Source organism: Lepisosteus oculatus, chromosome 1, assembly GCF_040954835.1.
Source record: "Lepisosteus oculatus isolate fLepOcu1 chromosome 1, fLepOcu1.hap2, whole genome shotgun sequence".
Classification (NCBI taxonomy): domain Eukaryota; kingdom Metazoa; phylum Chordata; class Actinopteri; order Semionotiformes; family Lepisosteidae; genus Lepisosteus; species Lepisosteus oculatus.
Window position 1 is genome coordinate 78236542 of NC_090696.1, and position 21438 is coordinate 78257979.

The 21438-nt window shown below is 45.8% G+C and overlaps 1 protein-coding gene across 1 annotated transcript in view; it reads right to left on the reverse strand.

The window, feature by feature from the left end:
• The window catches only part of scfd2 (sec1 family domain containing 2), a 143968-nt gene that overhangs the window by 71865 nt on the left and 50665 nt on the right, over positions 1–21438 (reverse strand). Inside the window, exon 5 of the mRNA XM_006630135.3 lies at positions 13898–14147. Within this exon, the coding sequence (XP_006630198.2) occupies positions 13898–14147 (250 nt within the window). The remainder of the gene's footprint in view (positions 1–13897; positions 14148–21438) is intronic.

Consider the following 21438-nt stretch of genomic DNA (forward strand, 5'->3'; position numbering starts at 1 on the left):
TGGGTGCTGACGGGCCCCTGAGCCTGGGAGCTGACGGGCTCTTTGGAAAGCCTGGAGGTGGATGTTCAGGCAGCTGGGGATCAGGAGGTTACCCGCAGGCTGGCAGAGGTGACCGGTGCCAGTCGAGGCCTGGGGGTGATGGGCCGGGCAGCCATGAGGCTGCAGAGCTGCGGGGGTGTCAGTGGGCGTGCAAGGACCCCCTGCTCCCCCCAGGAGCTGTTTCAGCTGTGAGCACAGGGACGCTGGCCTCACTGTGCCAACCTGCTGCACCTCCCTATGAGCTTTAAAAGCTTTTGCAAACCTCTGTAGAGGTTAAGTAAACATCCTTCTCGGGGAGCTGTGGCATTGTGCTCTCCAGTTCTTGTTTTGTTCTGTTTTCAGGAAATGAAAAGCACAAATATTAAGCCTCCTTCTCATGGCTTCCCTGCAGCCTCGGCTCCTCCACTTCCTTCCAAAGGCCTCCTCTTCCATGTGCAGGCCTACTTTTAACAGTCAGTAACATTTATTGTAACAAAACTTAAATCACAACAAAGTAGTCATGTACAACGAAATACCTTTACGAGCATATTCCTGGGATGTTTAATTTGGATTTTGTTCTAGGGTCTGCGCAGAGCTGGAATGCAGCACTAACTGAACACAAGCGTTTGCCTACATCTGACGTCCTTTTGCAACTCTGAATGGCTTCTCACCGGCGTTGTGGTTGCTCTTAGGACAGGTTTTGATGCAATCAACCTCGACTACTAACAAGAAACCTTTGAAAACATTCAGCTACAGCCAGGGACGGATAAGGTTACAGCGCCTCAGGGGCCTGAACTGGCTCCACCTGCGTGCTGACCCAGCAGTATTCTCAGTGAGCGGCTGGACAGCTCCCCTAGTCCACGTCTACAAAGAAAACACCCTGAACCCCTGTCAGCGGATTGATGTGTGCGCACAAAATTCACTTCCAACACAAGCTGTCCTGGCGCCATACACATTAAAACAGTATGAACAGACTGCAATAAATGTATTTATTACAAAAGTTGTCTCCTCTGTCCTCTGCGTCTGTCTCCCCTGTCCCTGCTGTCTCCAATGTTCTTGCTGTCCCCTTTGTCTCCTGTCCAATCTGTCTGTCCTCCCTGTCTCCTCTGTCCTCTCTGGACCTGCACAGGGCTGCAGGGCTGCAGGGCTGCAGGGCTGCAGGGGTTCAGGGGTTCAGGGGTTCAGGGGTTCAGGGCTGCTTGACTCCTGCACCCCGCCCCCTGCCAGCTGCCCAGGTTCAGCTGAGGCCCACGAAAAGGCAGCCATGCCGCTGGCATGAGCTCCTCTCTACGGAGACTATTCAGCCGCCCTCAGCAGGAAATTTCTTGCTCCATTTCCGGAAAGGGCTATACCTTGACCTTTGATACCTGGCCGTCGACTCCAATTACCGTGCAGCTCAGCGCCAAGGTGAAAGGAATTATTTCATAGTGGGCAACACAGACCCCTTTCAGCAAAAGACGACGCGCATTCCCGAGCCCACACTAGGGTCCCATGGGTATCGGAAACAAGTGTTACGCCAAGAGTCCTCACAGGACCCCCTAATACCTCAATACAGGCATCTACTGTTTCGATACACTATTTTTGATTGTTTTGAATCTCATTCATGCAGCTACTGCACACAATATTGCTTGTGAAAGAAATTCTCAGTTCCAGCTATATGTGCCCATGACAGTGATTGCAATGACACATCTGCAAGCGCCTCTTCGCAAGTCTTTCAACGCTACAACATCATGAATGAGCAAAACACTGTAGACCCTGATTTCACAGACGTGCAAAAAACTGAAAAAAGAATCAATCAATGACTGACATAAAAAACAGATCTAAAAACATTGAAACATGGCTTCCCAGTAATGAGGAAGTGAAGACAGAAATTAAATTAAAGTACTTGGCAACAATTTCTATGTGGGTGAGCCAACAGCATGGCTTCTTTCAAGAAAAGCTGAATAATTTCCTTAGATCAATTAAGTAATAACTAACAACTGGACCAGAGAAGCCGAATGCCCTCTTTCTCTTTGCAACTTTTCTTACGTTATTAAAATAAGTCTTTCGGCCTCTGAAACGTCTGAAATCAACAGTCATCTTATTTTAAATGCTCTATGTTTCTTGTACGGATCCAGTAAATAAATAAGATGCTGCTGTTGTTCTCTTGCTTTAAGCCAAATCACAACCTCATGGCATCTAGCTATTGTCTAGGGAAAAAAATAGTCATGAGGTCAGGTTTTAATCTCCCAAACTGTGTAATTACAGGTGAATCATGGGATGGAAGCAGATTCTCTAAACATGTGATTAACAGTTGGATCTTAAAGCGGCACGTAAACCGCATTTAGGAACAAACATGACCTTTTCACTCCAAACGGCCAGACAGCTTTGAAACGAAGCACCATAAAAGAGATAAGATGATCAGTAATTTAATAAAAAGGTGGCTGCCTGCCAAGCTAACAATTCCTCTGCATAGCCCTCCAACGATATCTAAAGACTAGGTCAGGCAAGGTGACCATGAGGATTCATTTTGACATACTGGGTTTCACAATGTTATCAGAAGATCAGCTGGCAATCCGTGTGCAGGGTGTAGCCTCACACACTGCAGAGCCGCACAATCACTACAAGCACTTTACATGTGAACAAATCCTGCTTTTGTAAGGACTGTATCTTCAGAGCTTCCGACGCTGTTTTCAGATACCACTGGTTTTAGCACCGACACGCTACATGGACTGCAGGTCAGCCACTGGGGGGGAAATGTATCTGGAGCAGTTGTGCTTGGTCAGCGAAGGAAGGCTTCTGGATAAAAAAAAAGTTGAATGGACTAAATATAGAGGAAACAGATCAGTCATCAGTTAAAAGAAATAAGGAAATAACTGAACAGGCTACCCTACATCCGGGACGCTCTGCTGAAGGCAGTCCAACGAGACCCAGGATACACAGTGTGAGCAGCTTCCCTGCAGCTGGACAAGACTGGCTGGGAATGGCAGGACTGGCACAAGCAGCGACACGATTCCTCAGCTCCGGAAGAAAAGCCTGACTAGACCCAGGCAGAGATTTCATAATACCCAGAGCTCTTTCAGCTCTTCCCGAATTAGAGGCTAAAGAACGGCAGGAACCCCACAGCGAGGAAACAAAGCAGAGCAATATCTAAATATAAACAGGGAGATGGACTCTGATGAAACCCAGAGACAAACAGAACCATTGGCTTCAAATCCAGAGAGCTGAATGTATTATCATTCTCATTAAAAGACAACAACAAAAAAAAGACTTCCTACAATGCCTCTCTCTCCAGCCATGCGAAGGAGGTGTTCTCAGAGGAATCAAGGTTGATTAAAACCATGCCTCGAAGCAGGAAATGAATAAGCCCTTGCACAGCAGACGAGCAGATCCATCTGGTCCAGAGCTGTGTTACTCCAATTCAACGTCCAAGAAAACTGACGAGAAGAGTATCTTTTATGATAAGGTTATACTCCCCAGCCATTTATCAGCTGGGTGGGGACACCCCTTGGCTGTTGCTGAAGAGAGAGACAGTCATACACAGTACACGTGGGGTGCAGTGGGTACAAATCACTGCATATTTACAACAAAAGCAGCAAATGTGGTCACCCAAAGACTGGCCCTGCTCTGACCTTTAATGATAAAGGAATGTTAATACTACTCTGGAGCAGACTTGGGAAAAATATAAATATATATCTCGAGATATAAACAAACCCTGATCCGCAGCTTTTAAGGAATGAGTTATTAGTTCATCTTTGGCAGGTAGAAAAAAAATGTTAAATTACTAAAGTTCACGCTCAACTCAATCTGACTCCAGTGCAGAGATGATCACATTTCATTTCAGAATTAATTGGTTTGAAAAAATAATTAGGCTTGGCAATGCAAAGAGGAGAGATTATCATTTTACAAAGAAACAACAAATGACTTTTTATCTTTTCCTAACGGATATTTAATTCAGCTCCTGCTGACTCATGAACACAGATTATTTTAGCATTGCAAAGTGTTCTTCCTGAAGACTACAAAAGCTGTCTTTTTCCAATACACATCCCTGACATCTTACAGTCGACACTCTGACAAGACCAGGACCTGGCGATCTACACACAGGTCCTCAGCAGACAGCTGAGCTGCTTGTGCGTCACACTCTGCCCCCTTATTGTTCGTCACTGAGCAGAGGAGAAACACAGGGGTTATTATGTGAAGGGTAACATCAGTGGACATCTACTCGTTTGCTTCGTCATAGAGGTGTTGTGATGTGTCTGATTCTGGGCAGTGACACTGAATGCGTTTATTAATATACAGGACACAGTCCGTGACATGAGCCGACGAGGGGCAAAACTAAGACTGAATGACAGTTCACACACTGTATTTATCATTCGCTCAGATCAGATCTATTCATTACAACATCCAGCTTGACACGCATGTGCCGTCCTCCCTGGAATCAGTGGGGGAGTGAGATCTCATCAGCAGGCTGATGAAACGGCAACCTCGGAATAATCTGAATTATTAACGCGACTTTATTAACGTGGGTTTTGCTCAATAATGTGAGCACATAGCCTTGGGCTCGTCACAGGCACTGCGGGGTCAGCCCACATCCAGGCGAGCTCAGAGGCACAGCTGGTGTTTAGAACTCTGGCTGTAATCAGTTATTTATTCTGTTTAGTCTATCACTTCGGCTGTGTCGTGCTGCAATGCCACCAGAACGGAGACAGTGCTTTCACTTTCCAACAAGACACTTCCAGAAGGCACTACGACAACTCATTGGGGGTTAGGCCACTTGTCTTTTAGTACTGGGAAACCATATCATGATTATGGCAAAAGAGAGAGATCAGTGATCTCAAGGCAGAGACAAGACAGTGACATCCCAGAAAAACACACCTGAGGGTTCTTCTGACAAGCTACAGGGGATCAGAGTGCTCAGGTCATTTACTGTATAATTCGCGAGCTCTTAGAGTCTTTTAGCAGTTAAGACCTGTTTGGACCTGGTGTTTGCCAGCTAGTACATCTCTCACTCATCTTTGACAAGCATAAAATTAAATAGGTTTATTCCATGCTGAAGAGAGAAAAGAAGATCCCTGCCCAACTGATCAAGAGGACGGCCCAGGGTTTCCCTGCCTCACTGGTCGGGCGGAGTGGTGGCTCTGTGGCTCTGTGGCTAAGGATCTGCTCGTGTGGCTGGAAGGTTGCAGGTTCAAATCCCGCAGCCGGCAGAGAAATCCTACTCCGTTGGGCCCCTGAGCAAGGCCCTTAACCCCAACTGCTCCAGGGGCGCCGTACAATGGTAGACTCTGCGCTCTGACCCCAGGCTCTCTCCCTGTCTGTGTGTCTCATGGAGAGCAAGCTGGGGTATGCGAAAAGACAATTCCTAATGCAAGAAATTGTAAAGGGTTAATAAAGTGATGTTATTATTATTATCAAGAGGACTGCCCAGGGTTCGATCCCTGCCCCACTGATGAAGAGCACGGCCCAGGGTTCGATCCCTGCCCCACTGATGAAAAGCACGGCCCAGGGTTCGATCCCTGCCCCACTGATGAAGAGGACGGCCCAGGGTCTAATTTGCGTTCGTGCAACTGAAATTTCCTTCCGTTTCCATTCATGTTCATTTTCAGATGGGATTCTATGTCTGCCCTTTAGAGGACACTGGCCTAATGTCACTGTTCACTTGCTCCACACAGAACCATCTGAAATTCATACTGTCCAGCACAACACAAGGGAAGTGGTGATTCAGTGCTGAACTCATTCGAATAATAAACAGTTTGCGTTTGCTGAATGTTCTAACAGTTAACATAACATTTTAAATAACTGTAATCAATACTTACACTGTACATGGTATTCTGTTATTTGGTAACCTGGCGACTGGATTTAATTTTTGCTCCTTTTTGGAAGGTTAACTGAAACAAAGTGTTTGACTCATGTTGCCAAGAGATCGCTCTACAAACAAAAGTGCCTGCCTAGGGGAGACAGGGACAGGCCCGATTTAAGTGTAGGACAAGAAAGTGGCGCTAGGAAATGTAAAATACAAACACCGAAGCCATCTGAAGTGTGATGCAGAGATGTCAGAGACTGGATTACCTGTCCAGGCCCTGAAACATTACTGCCAGCTACTCAAACAGGGTTTTCAAACAGACAAGACATACAAAAATGCCAATCTGCAATTGACTCAGATTGATTTAATTATAAAAAATGTCAAAGCTGTTCAGAGGCAATGTGAAAATTACAAGGACCCCATTCCTCCATTTACACTCAATGCTGCACATGTATGTTTCTGTTTGAACTGCTTAAAGGAAAGGCTACTTCTGAAATGCTCATGCAACAGTTTGCTGATTGGACAGCGGCACCTGGAACCTTATTAAAGGACAAAGAACAACATGGCTTTAGACTCCCGGTAATCAAATTAACGTGCAAGGTCACAAGCAGAATTTGTGCGCTTCTTAATGATTCCAGGTGCGACTGTATCTAAAACTGTCTGTTGATCAAAACTGAGCAGCTCTTCTCGTGGGAAGTGTCCCTCTCAGTGCCACCAACACGCCCAGCTCCCTGCTTATTCCCGGACTCGCGAGCCAGCCATCTGCCCCACACTCCTCAAAGCCATCGAGCCACCAGGTTCCAAGGATAAATCAATGGAAAGGTCAAAGAGTAACGTGACAGACCTGTTTGAAGTGGGGCTCTGCGGGTTCTTATCTTTATCTTTATACCAGCCAGCCCGGGAGTTACAGCATGAACCCGCGAATGAGAGTCTGGAGATGCCACTAATAACGCGTGGGTCTCGCAGAGAGCCGCAGCCATTTCTCAGTGTCCCTGCTTTCCTTCAGCCAGAAGCCAGCTTCTTCTTTAAAAAACACTCAATCCAAGATTGGCAATCGTGCAAAAGTAAAACAACTACACAAGAGCCAGGTGACAACCCCGGTGTTGCTGGATGTGCGCCCCAGATGTGCATGGCGCCCCACTGACAAGCCTTCCCTCCAGACCCCTGATCATCAGCCTGCAGCTGGTCTCAGACACACAAGACACCTCATCTATAAGGCATATCCTGTCCACAGCGTTCCCCAGTGCTTCCACGCGCTGAGACCGCTGGCGTGTAATACTGAACTTTACAGCATCATGGTTTATAGCGTGCATTAATGTCAGCGTTCGCTGCGCATGATCTGACAAGGTACATTTGAGACAAGACAAATGTCACACAGCGGAGCATCCAGCGATGCACAGAATCAACTTGAACAGCCTGCTGCCCTATTTTTTATCTGTAGGAATACTTTTTTTTCCCAGCATTTTTTTTTCTTACAAAATGTAACAAGCAAATATTTTCCCCCATCCTACACAAACCCCTGACCCATGACGCTCACTGGCTCTCCCCTCCACAGGAGCCCCCATGCGACAGGGCTCCGACAGCCTTTTAGGATGATTTTCATAACGGTTCTTTCCTGCTTGGGGTGCAGTGCTGTGTAAGAGCCTTTCAAAATCCTAACACAAAGCAGCACGTCTTCTAGCTCTGTGAAAGCGAAGATAAGCAGACGGCGACATCTTTGCAAGAAATCAGCTCATAAAGGCCAGAGCAGCTATTCAAAACAATGTTCTCTGCCAGGTATTATCTCATGTAAATGGACACTACTACAGCTTAAAAGTTGGAGCAAAAGGCGCAGATGTTATCATGCAAACATGGCTGAAATGATCTGAGAAAGCTGTAGCTTTGTCACGTTACAGTAACAATATACACGCTGTATGGACAATATCCATACATTAACAGTGTAACCCTGGAACACTGGAAAAACTGAAGCACATCATTTAACACGATCTTAAACGATACGTCAATTCAAGAATCCTTAAGTGATCTCAGTCTGAATTTTTAATTCAGGAGGTACTCCAGGCACAGCGCGGGCACATCTGACAGCTGGAGTCCTCTAGATGAAGTTATCTCTGATGTGAGGAGTGCAGTGGAGAACACATCCATTCAGCTGCTTTCTCGAAGATAAGCAGATCAGGACACTGATAGATGGCCCCGATAGCGAGAAAGTGGCCTGGCTCTGTCTGCAGATTACATCCTTTGATCCCCAGACTTCAGTTTCTCTTCCCAGCAAGTTGAGATGTATATACAATCATTCCAGGACCTTTGCTCACAAAACATGAAAAATGGGACATTTGCTCACAACGTGATGATAACAGTTCTCACATTTGCAGATAAACACTGATGGCATCAATGGATTACTCTGACCTTCTTTATCACATTTATCTGTCTCTTCTTCCATTCTATTGATCTCTATCTATACTGTATGCAGAGGTTACCAGGGTTCTGTTCTGTCCCTTCAAAAACACTGGTCACTGGCTGCAAAACATTTCATTAGGAATTTAAATAGCATAACGGCAACACAGAGATTAGAACCTTCTCTCCTTCAATATATCTGTATGACTATCTCTCCTACATCGGAGTTTAAAAGAAGAACTGATAGCAGTTTTTCTAAGTGGCTTATCTTATAAGTATGTAAAAAGATGGTTATTTAAGTTATTTTTGGTTTCTATTTTGAGAATTGTCACCAGTAAAAGTTTATCCATTATCAGAAAGCTGCTTATTCCTAGTTAGGGGTCTGTGTTTGTTAAGCCAAAATAAATATAACTATAAGGGACGTATTTTTCAGTTTCCCCCAGAACTGTAAAAGACCGAAAAAAATGGAATAAATTTCAGTGTCTCGTCTACTTCTGGAAAACAAAGGGAGGTCTGTACAAAGCTCTGACAGCCAACCCTACTCCATTACGAATGCAGGTTTAGAAATACAGATTGGGACATCTGGTTTTTGCAGCTTGTAACATTCAAGACTGGACCTGTTTGTCTACCAAGGGCCCAATCAGAACTTATAAAAATTCTTTGAAGAAGAAAACAGGAATTCATACGAAAGACTTGTGAGAAACACGGGCAGAGATCAAAGCTGCCCCGCCCCCCGCTGCCCCGCTGCCCCGCCGCCCCGCCGCCCCGCCTCTGTCCACGCGCCTGCAAAACAACACAGCTCGAATTGCTGCAGGAAGCCTCATTCTCATTCTGGAGAGAATGACAGGAGAAGTGAACATCACACATGGCAAGACCACTTTCGTTATGATGTCCTTGTTCTGGGCATTTACTTCAAAAAGGCTGAGCAGGAACGTTCTGTTGCAGTTGGTCTGTAACGTGCCTTCCATCTGTAATGGCACACTGTCAATGTGTCATGATGACGTATCGCATGCTAACCTGGGACCTGGGTGAAACTCTCACTGTCTCTCCGTGCAGAAGTGGCCTTCCTGGCCTCACTCCTTCCTCAGCCTGGAGTGGCACCAATGCAGCAGAACCTGGCTTCTGTTTGAGTCACGGGCGTCCGCTGGGGTTATTGAGGCTGCACGGCAGGTCCATAGAATACCTCCTCAATTTCGGCCAGTTGAAAACCATTCAAGCTAGTGGAACCACACTAAAAGTCACAGGATCTCTGCGCTTATGTTGTGGATGAATATGAGTTGCCAGGAGAGTAAACGTAGTGAACACGCTCTACTGTAGTATTCTGATTTTAACAGCGATTGTCATATTATCATATTATTTTGTTTGAATTCCCTTGGTGCTGGAATATGCATATACAGTATAAGCACATTACAGTACAGTACAGTAGATCTTTATTTTATAAACAGAAAAACATTCCAATATTTCAATAAACAGGTAATTAGGTAAGTCCGAAATTCAAGTACACTCAACACTTTAGAAATATATAGTTTCTTAAAAAAACTAAATAGCACTATAAACTGGCTTTAACTAAATAATCGAGTTGCCAAAGAACTCCCAGAACTTTAACAGTGGGCCTGTCTTAGGAGGAGATGGTTCTCCTGCTGTGGGTGCAGAGGGCAGGTCTGCACCCAGGGGCCCTGTCCCGGGCTGAGCTCCTGCACGCGGCAGAACCGGAGAGAGGGCTCCGACACATCCCGCCCACATCCCATTCTAGCAGCTCCGCTCCGCAACTTGGAAACCCGCCGGCTGGCTGACTGGGGCTCCCGTAATATCCTGGGAGTGTAATGGCCCATTCCACACAGTGGAAGCGCAATCAGCACGCGGAATAATATTTTAAGGAGCCTTGAAAAGCTGCAGATGTCTGAAATCACCCATAGCGGAGGCAATAACGTCATGCTTCAGCCAGTTCCATATTTCCAAAACTCTAACATCCCCCAATGGGCCCCATTCATGCAGCTCCTCAATAGCTGTCCAGACCTCATACAGGAACATCCTCTTCCGGCTGTGCCAAAAATCGTCAGCCAGAGAACGAAAGCAACAAGAAAACCTCCTGTTTAACTATCAGTTTTTGACCTAGAAGAGCCATAAAAGGCCGACACAGGCTGTAGCAAGGCAAATAATCTAAAGGCATCACTTTCAGACGGAAAGCATGTGGATCTTACCCTGGAGAAGCACAAGGAGTTAAATTAAACAAACCTATACTTGAAAGAACAGTAAAAACGTTTCGGCTAACCTTCGAAGCATTAATTACACGAAGGAAAGATTATCAGAAAGGAATTGTAAGCAGTATGTTTTCTTGAAGATAATCTTGCAGGTCAGAGTTGATAAAAGCCCTTGTCAGGCACACAAAGCCTTGATACAAGGTTGATACAGTAGGAGAGTTGCCGACTTACCACACCAAGAAAAGGTTCTCTCTTCATTTGCAAGACTGCATGGTTAATAGTTATTGACAGCAAATGAGATAGAGAGTGAAAAATAAACTCTAAATCTTTCTCTAGCGCCGAAAACAAACTGCAAGCGTGGCTCCGTGGCTCAGTAACCCCCAGATCCTCATTCACTTTCACTCTGTTAGTTTTTGTACATTAATATTTTGTGGCAGTTGCGATACATATCTTCCATCTACCAGATGCAAAGCCTGTGACTAACACTCAAGAGCCACACAGAAGGAAGAAACAAATAAGAGAAGAGACTCCCCATAGCAGGAACTGTGCTGTTCTTCATATTCTGCTTTAGTTTCCAACTGATTTCATCAGGGGGGTTCACAGTGATGTGGTCTTTTTGTTGTTGTGTTTTTGAAGGAACAATAAAACTGCAGTGATTAGTAACAATGGAACACAGAGGGTCACTAGAACACAACGACCACAGAAAGAAGACTTGCCGCATTGTTTAGAGCAACGAGGAGACTGTTGCTTTTTTACCTTCTGCTATTTTAGGAGCACCTTTCACATGCGTGAAAAACGCAAGAACCCAGGATGGAAATTAAAGGGAGTCCAGCATCAGATGACAAGCTGTACTGGTGCTTCATGACGATATCCTTCCAGGACTTGAATCCCACGTTCCCAGAACGAAGGCGGGTTATGCGATAATGGTCTACATGAGTCACACCAGAGTGGAGGCCACCTGCGTTCCACCACTGGTCTGCTCTGACTGCTAAAGAACAGAAGAAGAATGAGAGCAGAGAGTGGGGCTTTGATTTACATGAAAAAAAAGAAAGAGATCTATTAAAACATTTTTTATGAGCCATAATTGCTATTTCAGCTCAGGACTCCATACACTGGTTAAAAATACCTCACAGCATAATTCATCTTTACAACCACTTCCTGTCTTTTCCATCATATGCTACCTATTTGGTCTTTGGAGTGCACCTGGTCTGAATTGGCCTAGGACTGGATGGTAATTTGCATTGAAGTGTTTATAACATGGAGTCAAGTTTTTAACAGGAGACATATGCCTGAAGCTAAGCAGGCCCCGCGACTGTGGCCAAGTCTCTGAGCCAGCCAACTGGAACAGGAAGTGAGCTGTGCATTCCTCACTGCCGGCTTCGCCCCGGCCTCTTCACTGGAGGCAGCAACACTCGCATCTCTGGCACTCCTCTGAACTGAAGCTCACGTGCAGATGGCAGAGACGGCAGGAAAACTCCCCTGCTCTCTCCTACTGCAGGTTTCATCCTAAAATGCTTCTTTTAAACCATAAAAAAAAACCCCAAAACCTAATGACCTCAAGAAAATATTGCTGGAGAGCAGCATCTACCCCACACGTGACACCCAACATCCTCAGAAGAAAATGGGCTCAAGAAACGAGCAAGAGCAATTGAAAAGGGGTTTTAGCTTGCAGAACCTGCTCTATTTATGGAAATAATAAAAAACTAAATCTGTTATGAGTATGCATTGCTAGGAAACAGAACATAATAAAAGGGGTAAGTTAGGTCTGAAGTTCCAGCATTTCATTACAACCAGGATTCTACTACAGGGATTCCTTTAATGTAAGACTACTGCGCGCCGTATTCGTACCACATTCAGCACGTACTGGCAGGGCATCAATGCAGTAGGCAGAATATAAAGAGAGGTGAGAACAAAGCACGGGCACACACGCTCTGATGGAAGGCAGAAAGGGATTAAAGCCACACGAGCACTTAGAGGTTAAAACAACAAAACTGCTACTGTAACCGAAGAAATCATTTGAATAAAAATGTATTTGGGACGAGGTAAGGTACAGACCTTCGATATTTGGATAAAATGCACTGGATCTAACTCCCAAACAATTAGGAAGAGATTTTCAGAGCCAACTAGATTTCAGAGTTAAGTGGGCATGTTTGGTGGCCAGTGTCTCCACAAAACACAGCACGGTGTGCCAGTAGTCATGTCAGTGAAAACAGCTGTGACCAGCTAATTAACAGACTCCCTGATGAGGAACAAGAGAGGTGCACAATAATGTTGGCCAGAAAACTGTTTCCACAAAATACCTGACAACCATATCAAGAGGTTTCGATTTATCCAGAGGGACATTTGGAGTTTACTAACATTTTCCAGCCATTCAGCGGCACCATGGACCTAACCATCACTTCGTCTGGTGGCGTCCCGCTGCTGGCGAGCTCATAGAGAGCTCAATACAAGCTGCTGCGGCGACACGGAGCCGTGCGTTTGTCTTTGTACTGCAATGACAGGTAAACACTGCACATGCCGTCTCGCTGGAATGATTACTTTTCCTCTCCTGAAACACGGTGGCTCTGTGGCGAAGGACCTGTGCCTGTGGCTGGAAGGTTGCAGGTTCAAATCCCGCAGCCGGCAGAGGAATCCTACTCCGTTGGGCCCCTGAGCAAGACCCTTAACCCCAACTGCTCCAGGGCGCTGTACAATGGCTGACCCTGCGCTCTGACCCCAGGCTCTCTCCCTGTCTGTGTGTCTCATGGAGAGCAAGCTGGGGTCTGCGAAAAGACGAATTCCTAATGCAAGAAATTGTAAAGGGTTAATAAAGTGATGATGTTAATGTACAGACTGAGTCCAAAGACAACTGCCAGAGCTGTCTAAAAACTGTGCTGTGCGATTATGCGGTACTCGCCACTTAAATTGCTTTCTGTAATATATTTCCTGTAAAAAAAGACAGTCTAGTGGTTCCAGACTTTGTCCCATTCCCTTTTTATACTACAGCTGATGGCAGTAATGGCGAATCATTCCATCGCTGTTATGAGTTATGCATCAAAGACGTCTAGAACGGGGATTACGGGAACTGCCCGATAATAATACCTCTGTTGTGATAAAGCATTTATGCATCTGATGGAAACTCCTCTTACAAAGCTGCTATGCGATGAAATATAATCTCTCCTGCACATGACCCATTACACTACACTGCAAGGCACGGTGATGAAAGCAATGCCCATTACCCATTACTGCAAAGAGCAATGCAAGATGCTTACAAGCATTCTCGTGTAACACTTTGTTACTGTAGTTAATACACCTCTTCCAGTTAAATTATACAGCAGTAAGGGTTGCTGCACTGGCCCTAGTAACTGTACAGAATGACAGGGACAAACACTGCTTGAATGGTCACAGGATGAGCCGACTACGAAATGTTCCTGTTCTCAGCAACAGATTTGGTTTTGAAAGCGTCTTCAGTTCCGATCACCCGTTCCGTTCTGTGTGTTCCCGGACATGACCGCCGTGTACTCACGGGTGATTTTCTGGATCAGAGGCGACAGTTCAGGCTCCTCCAGGAGCACGCGGACCAGAGCAGCCGCCAGCTCCCGCTCGGCCTCCTCCAGCTCCCGGCTCACGCTCCTGTCTCCCGCCAGGGAGTACACGTAGACCAGCAGCACCAGCAGCTCCTCGGGACCCTGGTCGCTCTCCGCCCTGTCCGCGTGAGGCTTCACGAGAGGCAGGACCTGCCTCAGCACCCCAGCCAGGTCCGAGTCCCCCAGAGCCTGCAGTCAGACAGCAAGAGGGAGGCGTCAGAGCGGCGATGGACTGGATTACTGAAAAATGGCTCAGATGGGATTCACCACTTCTGCCAGCAAGCTACACTAAAACTACAGAACTTCGATTTGGTACGCAGTGTTATAATGTGTCCGGCGGAGAGGACAGGAGAAGCAGTCAGTCACGGCTCCCCAGAGGCAGAGTGGTGAGATGAAGACCATACTGGAGCCACGTTGCCTCCTCACAGAGCCGGAGGACCAGGACTCAAGGACTCAAGCACCAGGGTCCACCAGCACACACAGCTCTTCCAGAATGATCACGTCTGGCCTGTAGAAGGTCTTGGGAGTCAGGACTTGTAATTCTATACAGGGCTGCCTGTGGTTTCCTAGTAATTCCACAATCAACAACACGCCCATAACTCACCGAGAACGGGCACATATCAGATCAGAATATTTTCTCCTCACTATTTTCACCTGTCTAACTAAGTGAAGCAATGCCGCTCGTTCCAGGTTTCGATACGCTGTAGGGAAGACGCTCGGACTGGGGTGACACCTGGCACTATGTCTGGGGAGCAGAGGTTCACCGAAGATTAGGCCTGGCCAGCAGACAGCAGCCCTGCAGGTGTGAGCTGACACTGCAGCACGTAATGCTCGTGTCGCTGCTGTAGCAATCGCAGCACAAGCAAGGATGCTGGGAAGAGCCGCAAAGCTCATTCTCCCACTCGAGAGGCTCAGTAGTGGAGACACTTCTGGTTTCATCTTCTGTTGTGCTTCTAGAGTGGTGAAATTAACATCTGGGTTCACTGTACAGATAGAGACAAAATTACAACAAAATCTCCAGCTAAACATTCCCCAACGGTCAGTCGCGCTGATTTATTTGAATGCAAGATGTGGAGCTTAGTGTGACTGTACTCACTCGGGTTAAGAGCTACCACAAAAGGTTTTTCACAGGAAGATATTCGGTTATATACAGTTCTACAAGTCTTGTATATTAAATTTGGGATATTCACCTACTTTCTGCTAAACTAAGAATAATGAAATGGGTCAAACTCATTGTTGACGGATTTGACACTGCGCACACTGATGGTTTTACTAGATCATCCACATGCTCTGAAAAAGCTACTCAACTCCTCACAGCTCGGACAGAACAGTGCACTGCTTCACTGCCAGTGAGGGAAAGGGCTTACAGTTACAATCACACTATGACACATTATGAATTTCTAAAGGTCTTACTTTGATTAGACACGCGCTGCATAATCCCTTTGAATTTATAATTGTCTGGCTAAAAAGACATTTAGCATCCTGCATAATAAAACCATACCACTGCTTAAAAACAACCCTTTTAAATGTCAGGCTGTGCGAGTCGTCTTGGAGTCGGCCTCCGAGCAGATGGGCCTCTTTCTCTGCCTGTCAGGCCGGCAGTGAGGGACTTTCTTACAGCCAGACACAGCACATGGCTGCAGCAGCCTCCCTCCCCTCCAGTATGCTCGTCCCATGCCCAAGCAACAACACAGGGTAACGGCAGGGCATTACATTGAAATGATACTGCTTAATTCATGTAATTTTATGCTTGAACTAAAAAAAGAAACACCAGTAACTTCTTATTTTCTTAGTGCATGGTCAAAGTTACTGGTGAATGGCTATAGCTCATTACTGCTTAATAACAGGATACAGCCTTGTTGTTATTTTCTGAACCTACATTACAGAGTTCACTTCGCAGTTCTTGTAAACAGTATTTAGCATCGAATAATACTCATTGAGAGGAGAACAGGGAACACAATGTACCAGTACATAATTTATTTTATTTAACAAGGGCATATCCTCAGAAACACAATGATGGAAATATGCACTTGTAGATTAAGTATGTTTATTCATGCAATATTTAAAGTGCTTCACAGGGCAATAGTTTTAGCTGAGATCAAATGAAATCATGTCTCAACATCTGTCACTTTGTTTGGTTGAAGAAATGTGGCCTCAGAAGCATGTGCAAAACAAGGAAAAAAAAGTAAGATAACAATAACAAAAACCTTCACTACAATGTGTCTCAACAAAACCTAATTTGTAAAAAAAATCATCAGGGTGACAAGAAGACTTTACAAATCAAAAATGACGGGTGCTATATACTTCTTTGAATTCTACTGACATGTTCCTTGGGGCTTGGTGAGAGTTGTTGGCACCTCACCGCTCTGCTGTGTGGTCAAACTTCAGACAGCTCGGTCATGTCCTCTTGACACCGACGCCCCCTTCGCATCCACAGGGTCACTGCAGTAAGCAAGACGCCCCACTGGGCTGGCGTGAGCAGACAGGGAGTCGGCCCAAGCCACCGTGGAGCTGCAGGGTGCTGGCCTCTTCTCGCCCGCTGCATCGCCAGGCCGGGCGATGTTGTGGAAGAGCCTCGCAGTCTCGGCAAGCTGCTTGTGCCAACGGTTGTGTGCTTCCTTCTTTCCTTCCTTCCTCACCCTGCTCTCCTGGATTCTGCCAGGCTGCTGTCCAGCGCGCAGAGGCTTCACTGTGGTTTGCGGCCCCAGACAGCTCTACCTGTTTCCCCGCTGGGGGCTGGCGGCCGGTGACTCAGAATGACCCAGAAAAACCTGATGGAAGTCAGACTCCAAGAATCGTTCTGGGAGCCCCTGTCGCTCACGTACTGTGAATGATGGCTTGCTCTCAGCACTGAAATGTGGCAGCTCTAAAGAAAACCCCCTTAACTTTCAAAACGCCTGAATGCCCTTTAGATGGAATACAATGAAAATGGATGAACACTGCAGGTCTAATTCTTGTGTTACACACAGGGCCTTCATTAAATTACACTGTTCTCTTTCGGTTCTATAACACTCTTTTATACATATTTAACATTTTCTGAAGATCTGCACTGTTTCAACATTCAGCCCTTCAGTTTTCAACGAGCTGCTCCTTTACACCTTGGCCCCCCGCCTGAAAGTCACAGGGATTCAGATATGAAGGTTACAGGAGCCAAGACCAGGTGTGACCAAAACGTCCCCTGTGTGGGATTGAAACCAGTAATTTCTCAAGAAACTCCTGACATGCACCGTGCCAGGGTTTCTCAGCACCTTTCTTGAAGGCCCCATCTATACTGGCCTAGTGTTTGAATAACTCCTGTGGGACTTCAGGTATTTGCATCACCTTCCAAAAGAAAAGCAAGCAATGGAGTCCTTAACACGCCATCAGAATACAAAAGGACCCTTTCCACTCTGAATATTCGCCCTATCCTGCAATCATTCCCCAACTTACAATAGCAAGCACCTTAGTCTGTGCATGGCTGTGGGCAGTGGAGCTCCTGCTGCAGTCTGGAGAGGTCTGCATGAGGATAAAGGGTGTGTGCGAGGAAGGTGAACTGTTTGAAAGTCAGAAACGGGAACTCTAACCCTTTTCAGGCAGGTCAGCACAAAGAGTCTTTCTTTCTCCAAGGGAGGGAGGTTCAACCCAATGACAACAAAACACTCTGCCTTCAAGAGGCCAGCTCTGTAACTGCCCCATTATCCAGCTCTGCTAACGGAAAGGTAACAATCACCGAAGCATTCTGCTTAGGAATGTTTTATTTTACTGTCGAGTCCAAAAATAACAGAGAGACTGACTCTTGTCCACGGCGCTTGTGGAATTCCTGTTGGTCGGGACTGACCAGCTCCAGGCCTGGAGGGTTGCTGCAGCTGCAGACTCCCATTCCAGCTCAGTCCTTAACGCCCCGGTGGATAACTGGCTGAACTGGAGCAGTTTAACAGCACTTCCCAGCTCTGTGGCGCTGTAGCCCCCAGGACTAGAGATGGGCAAACCCGCTGTAGCTAATTGCTAATTCTGATGGCATCAAGAGCCTCAGGATTTTATTAGGAGGAAGAATGTTGTTTTTTTCAGATAGAGCCCGAAAGCATTCATGTTAATGTTGTACCCAGGACAGGAATCACGAGAATGTCCGTGAAAAGCAGTGCCACTGAGCCTTCTGTAATGTAACTTTCTGTGCTTTGCTTGCTTTGGAAAACTCAATCACTGTGCCAAAAAGCATGAAGCAAGCACAAATGTCAGTACTATGTCGGCTCTACATCCTACATCCATCGCTCTCCAGGAACTGTGCGACGCAGCAGAGATACAGGCGGGTGAAAGCTCAGTGTTTGCTGGAGAGATGTCCACAAGTGGACATGCACAGAAGGAGCACTAACATGAGAACATAAGACAAGCTAAGCTCAAATGACGGAAGGTCATTAACATGATAGGATCTTTTCTATGCAATAAGCAAAACATATTGTGCTCTATCAATGGTTGAGAAGGTGTAACTGACACCTTAACAAGCAGATAAATCATAACATCCAACATGTAAAAATATAGAAACTAAAGATTTTTTTTTGTGGTGGATGGTGTTGGTTAAGTTAATGTGAGAAACACAAAGGCAGGAGGGCACAAACAGACTTTTTAAAGCCTCCCTTTCAAAATATTTTTCTGAGACTGGACGTCTTGCTGAATGTTTCAGAAAAGAAACTATCACAATTCTCCAGCTCTTACAAAACAATCACTGGTAACCGTCATGTGTTCACAAAAAACGACTTTAATGCAGCGACCTCAAAACTGCTGTGAAACAGGGTAGGCTATACTGTTCATAGTAAGCTAAGTCATAGAAAAAGAATTACAGACCCCAGTAGGCAATCAAAAAAACTATTTGTTATTCTCTGTATAGCTATGGAATGTCTAAAAATGTCAAAACCTCTCTCAAAACGTGTGTGTACGATTCCTCACGCTGTGTCCAGGTCAGGCCTGGTTTATTCAGCTGTCAGAGAAAACTGTCATGATAATGGGAAACTGTGACGCGCGAGTCTCTCTGGAGATCTGCTCTTATCCAACGACAGTTCAGAATAAACACAGAAAACAGTCTGACCAATTCATTTTCAGATAAGGCTGATTGTGATTACAGGAGACCTGCTTACACAGGCAAGAGAAACAAGAGCTTTTTTCAGAGTTTTTTTTTCCATTCACTTTAAAAAAAATTCTCAGAGACTATTTTAAAATTAGTTCCTGATTGCTATCACTTTGATTCTGCCCAAGAAGTCTTCTAGGACTAGATAACTTTTCTTTCATCTTACGCTAATTGTCTTCACCTAATTGCAATCCCAGAATCCTGCACAAACCCAAAGAATGTCACCTTCGGGAACAAACCGGCAAAGCACTGTAGCCCCGAAACAGGTCTCTTATCTTCTGAGACTTCAAACGCATGTCTTTGTCAAACAATGAGATTCTACAAAAAATACACAAATGTTACAGAAATGATACTGATACCAGGCAGAAAACATTCCAGGAAGGCTTGTGGAGAAATAAAGAGACAAGAGGCCAGTGAGCACAGGGAACTTGTTGGATGTTCTGATTCTGTCCAGCTGCAGACACACCAGGAGCCAGAGGTCAGCTTCTTCTGTGAACGCAGGCAATGCAGACTATACCAGCTGTATAAGGGCTCCAGGCAGTGTTTGTGTTCTCCCTAAATAGCGCTGTGCTTTAATGACCCACTTTAACCACATTCAGGTTGTGGTTAAGTCACCTTCTGCAGAAGGGTCCTTCGGCTCCCACACTGCGCAGTGCAAGTGAGCGAAAGAGGGTTCGGTATATCTCTCGAATAATTATGTATGTTATATTGAATAAAACTGCGTCAATGGAAACTTAGCGGATGCGCAAACCTGGACAAAAAAATGAAAGAAACCAACAAATAAATAATTCAAAATGTTCAGGGAAATACTGAATAATTGATGGAGCTTGCAGGCTACACCCTGGATCACACAACAATGAGCAAACAGTACAGAACTGACTCTTATTCATCATGCTTTACAAATACAATGCTATTTATGTTGCATAACATTGAAAGTGTAGTGCATGAGATCACGCCACTGTTGATAAAGAACTCGCCATATTTTAATACCTATACACCTGCTGTATGGTTGTGTTATCCTTTTGATATTTCTAAATGCATTGCTAATGAAAACAATAGGGCCCGGGAGCACCTCATCGAACAAATGATAAAACCATGGTACCCCTGTATTTTCAATGCCAGCTGGAAATGACGAAAACCTGAGCAACGCTTTACGGATACATGTAAGCTCAGGTTCTTTCAAGCAAGTGTGTACTTAGCACTGCTGTTATTGCCTGTGTCAGAGAGACAATAGGCCGTCCCATCCTTAGAAGCCCAGATACTTCATCATGGCTGGGAAAGGACAGCTCTTCTGAATCCCAGTAGGAAAGACTAACTCATTATAAAAAAAGAATAAAAGCCTCCTTTTCTTGTCTAGTACAGAAATATGTAGAAGACAAATAGAAAAGGCTGGGGTCAAGAAAGGAGGACTTTTCACAGCAAATGAAGAGCAGACCAAGCTCCCTAAAAATCACAGCTTTCATTACAGCCCAGCAGCCAGCACTAGGCTAATGAAATTTCACACACAAGTACAAAACCATCTCAAGATGTCCCCCTATCACCAGGACTTCAGGAGAGCAGGTGTGTTCTGCCTCAAAACTCTATGTAGGGATTTAACTCGGTTAACATCTTTATACCTCTCAAAGTAAAACAAGACAAAACACATTAAGAAAGCAAGCAGTAGTGGCAAAGTTGATTTTTGACCATATGGTGCCATTGAAAAATGTCTGAGTGGAGTACTTGTTCATTAAAGAAGTGTTCCTCTAAAATGGCAATAAACTGAGACAATCCCCAGTGTGGAGTTCCTCATGGCAAGGTTATCATTGTGGGTCTTCTCTGCAGGACAACGTGATCCTGCTCTTTTAGGAAACAAATGACCTCTGTCCTCACAGGCGCTCAGACCCTGCTTTTCCTTGTAATTCTCAGGCCTAAATGAATTAACCACCATTCCTCTTGGCCTTAAAGCCAGCAGCCCTGGGGGGGTCAAAGGTGCTGCATATTTCAAGAGACTGATAGGCCCTGGTGCATGCCTGACTGGGTACGCGGGGCTTCCTTCTTGCAACCAAGCTCATGTGGGACTTTTACACGCATCCACAGCGTGACCTCTCCCTGCCCAGGCGCAACCTCCCGCGTCTCCCAGCCGCGGCCCCCAAACCCCCCCGAGCCAAGGAGCAGTCGCCGCAGCAGGCCTGGCTCCTCAAACGTCCTCGGCTGCTTCTGCAACTGCGAAACAGATGCCAGTCCTGAGCAGGGGAGGCGGGCCAGCTTCTGTTCACACAAGGGTTAATTCATGGGAGGGGTTAAAGCAGGACGACACCGGATTCCTGCTGCTTCCCTGCATTCCTTGGGTGACGCAGCCCTCAGCTGGGAAAGCGGTGGCGCTGTCGCACATAGCCACCAACC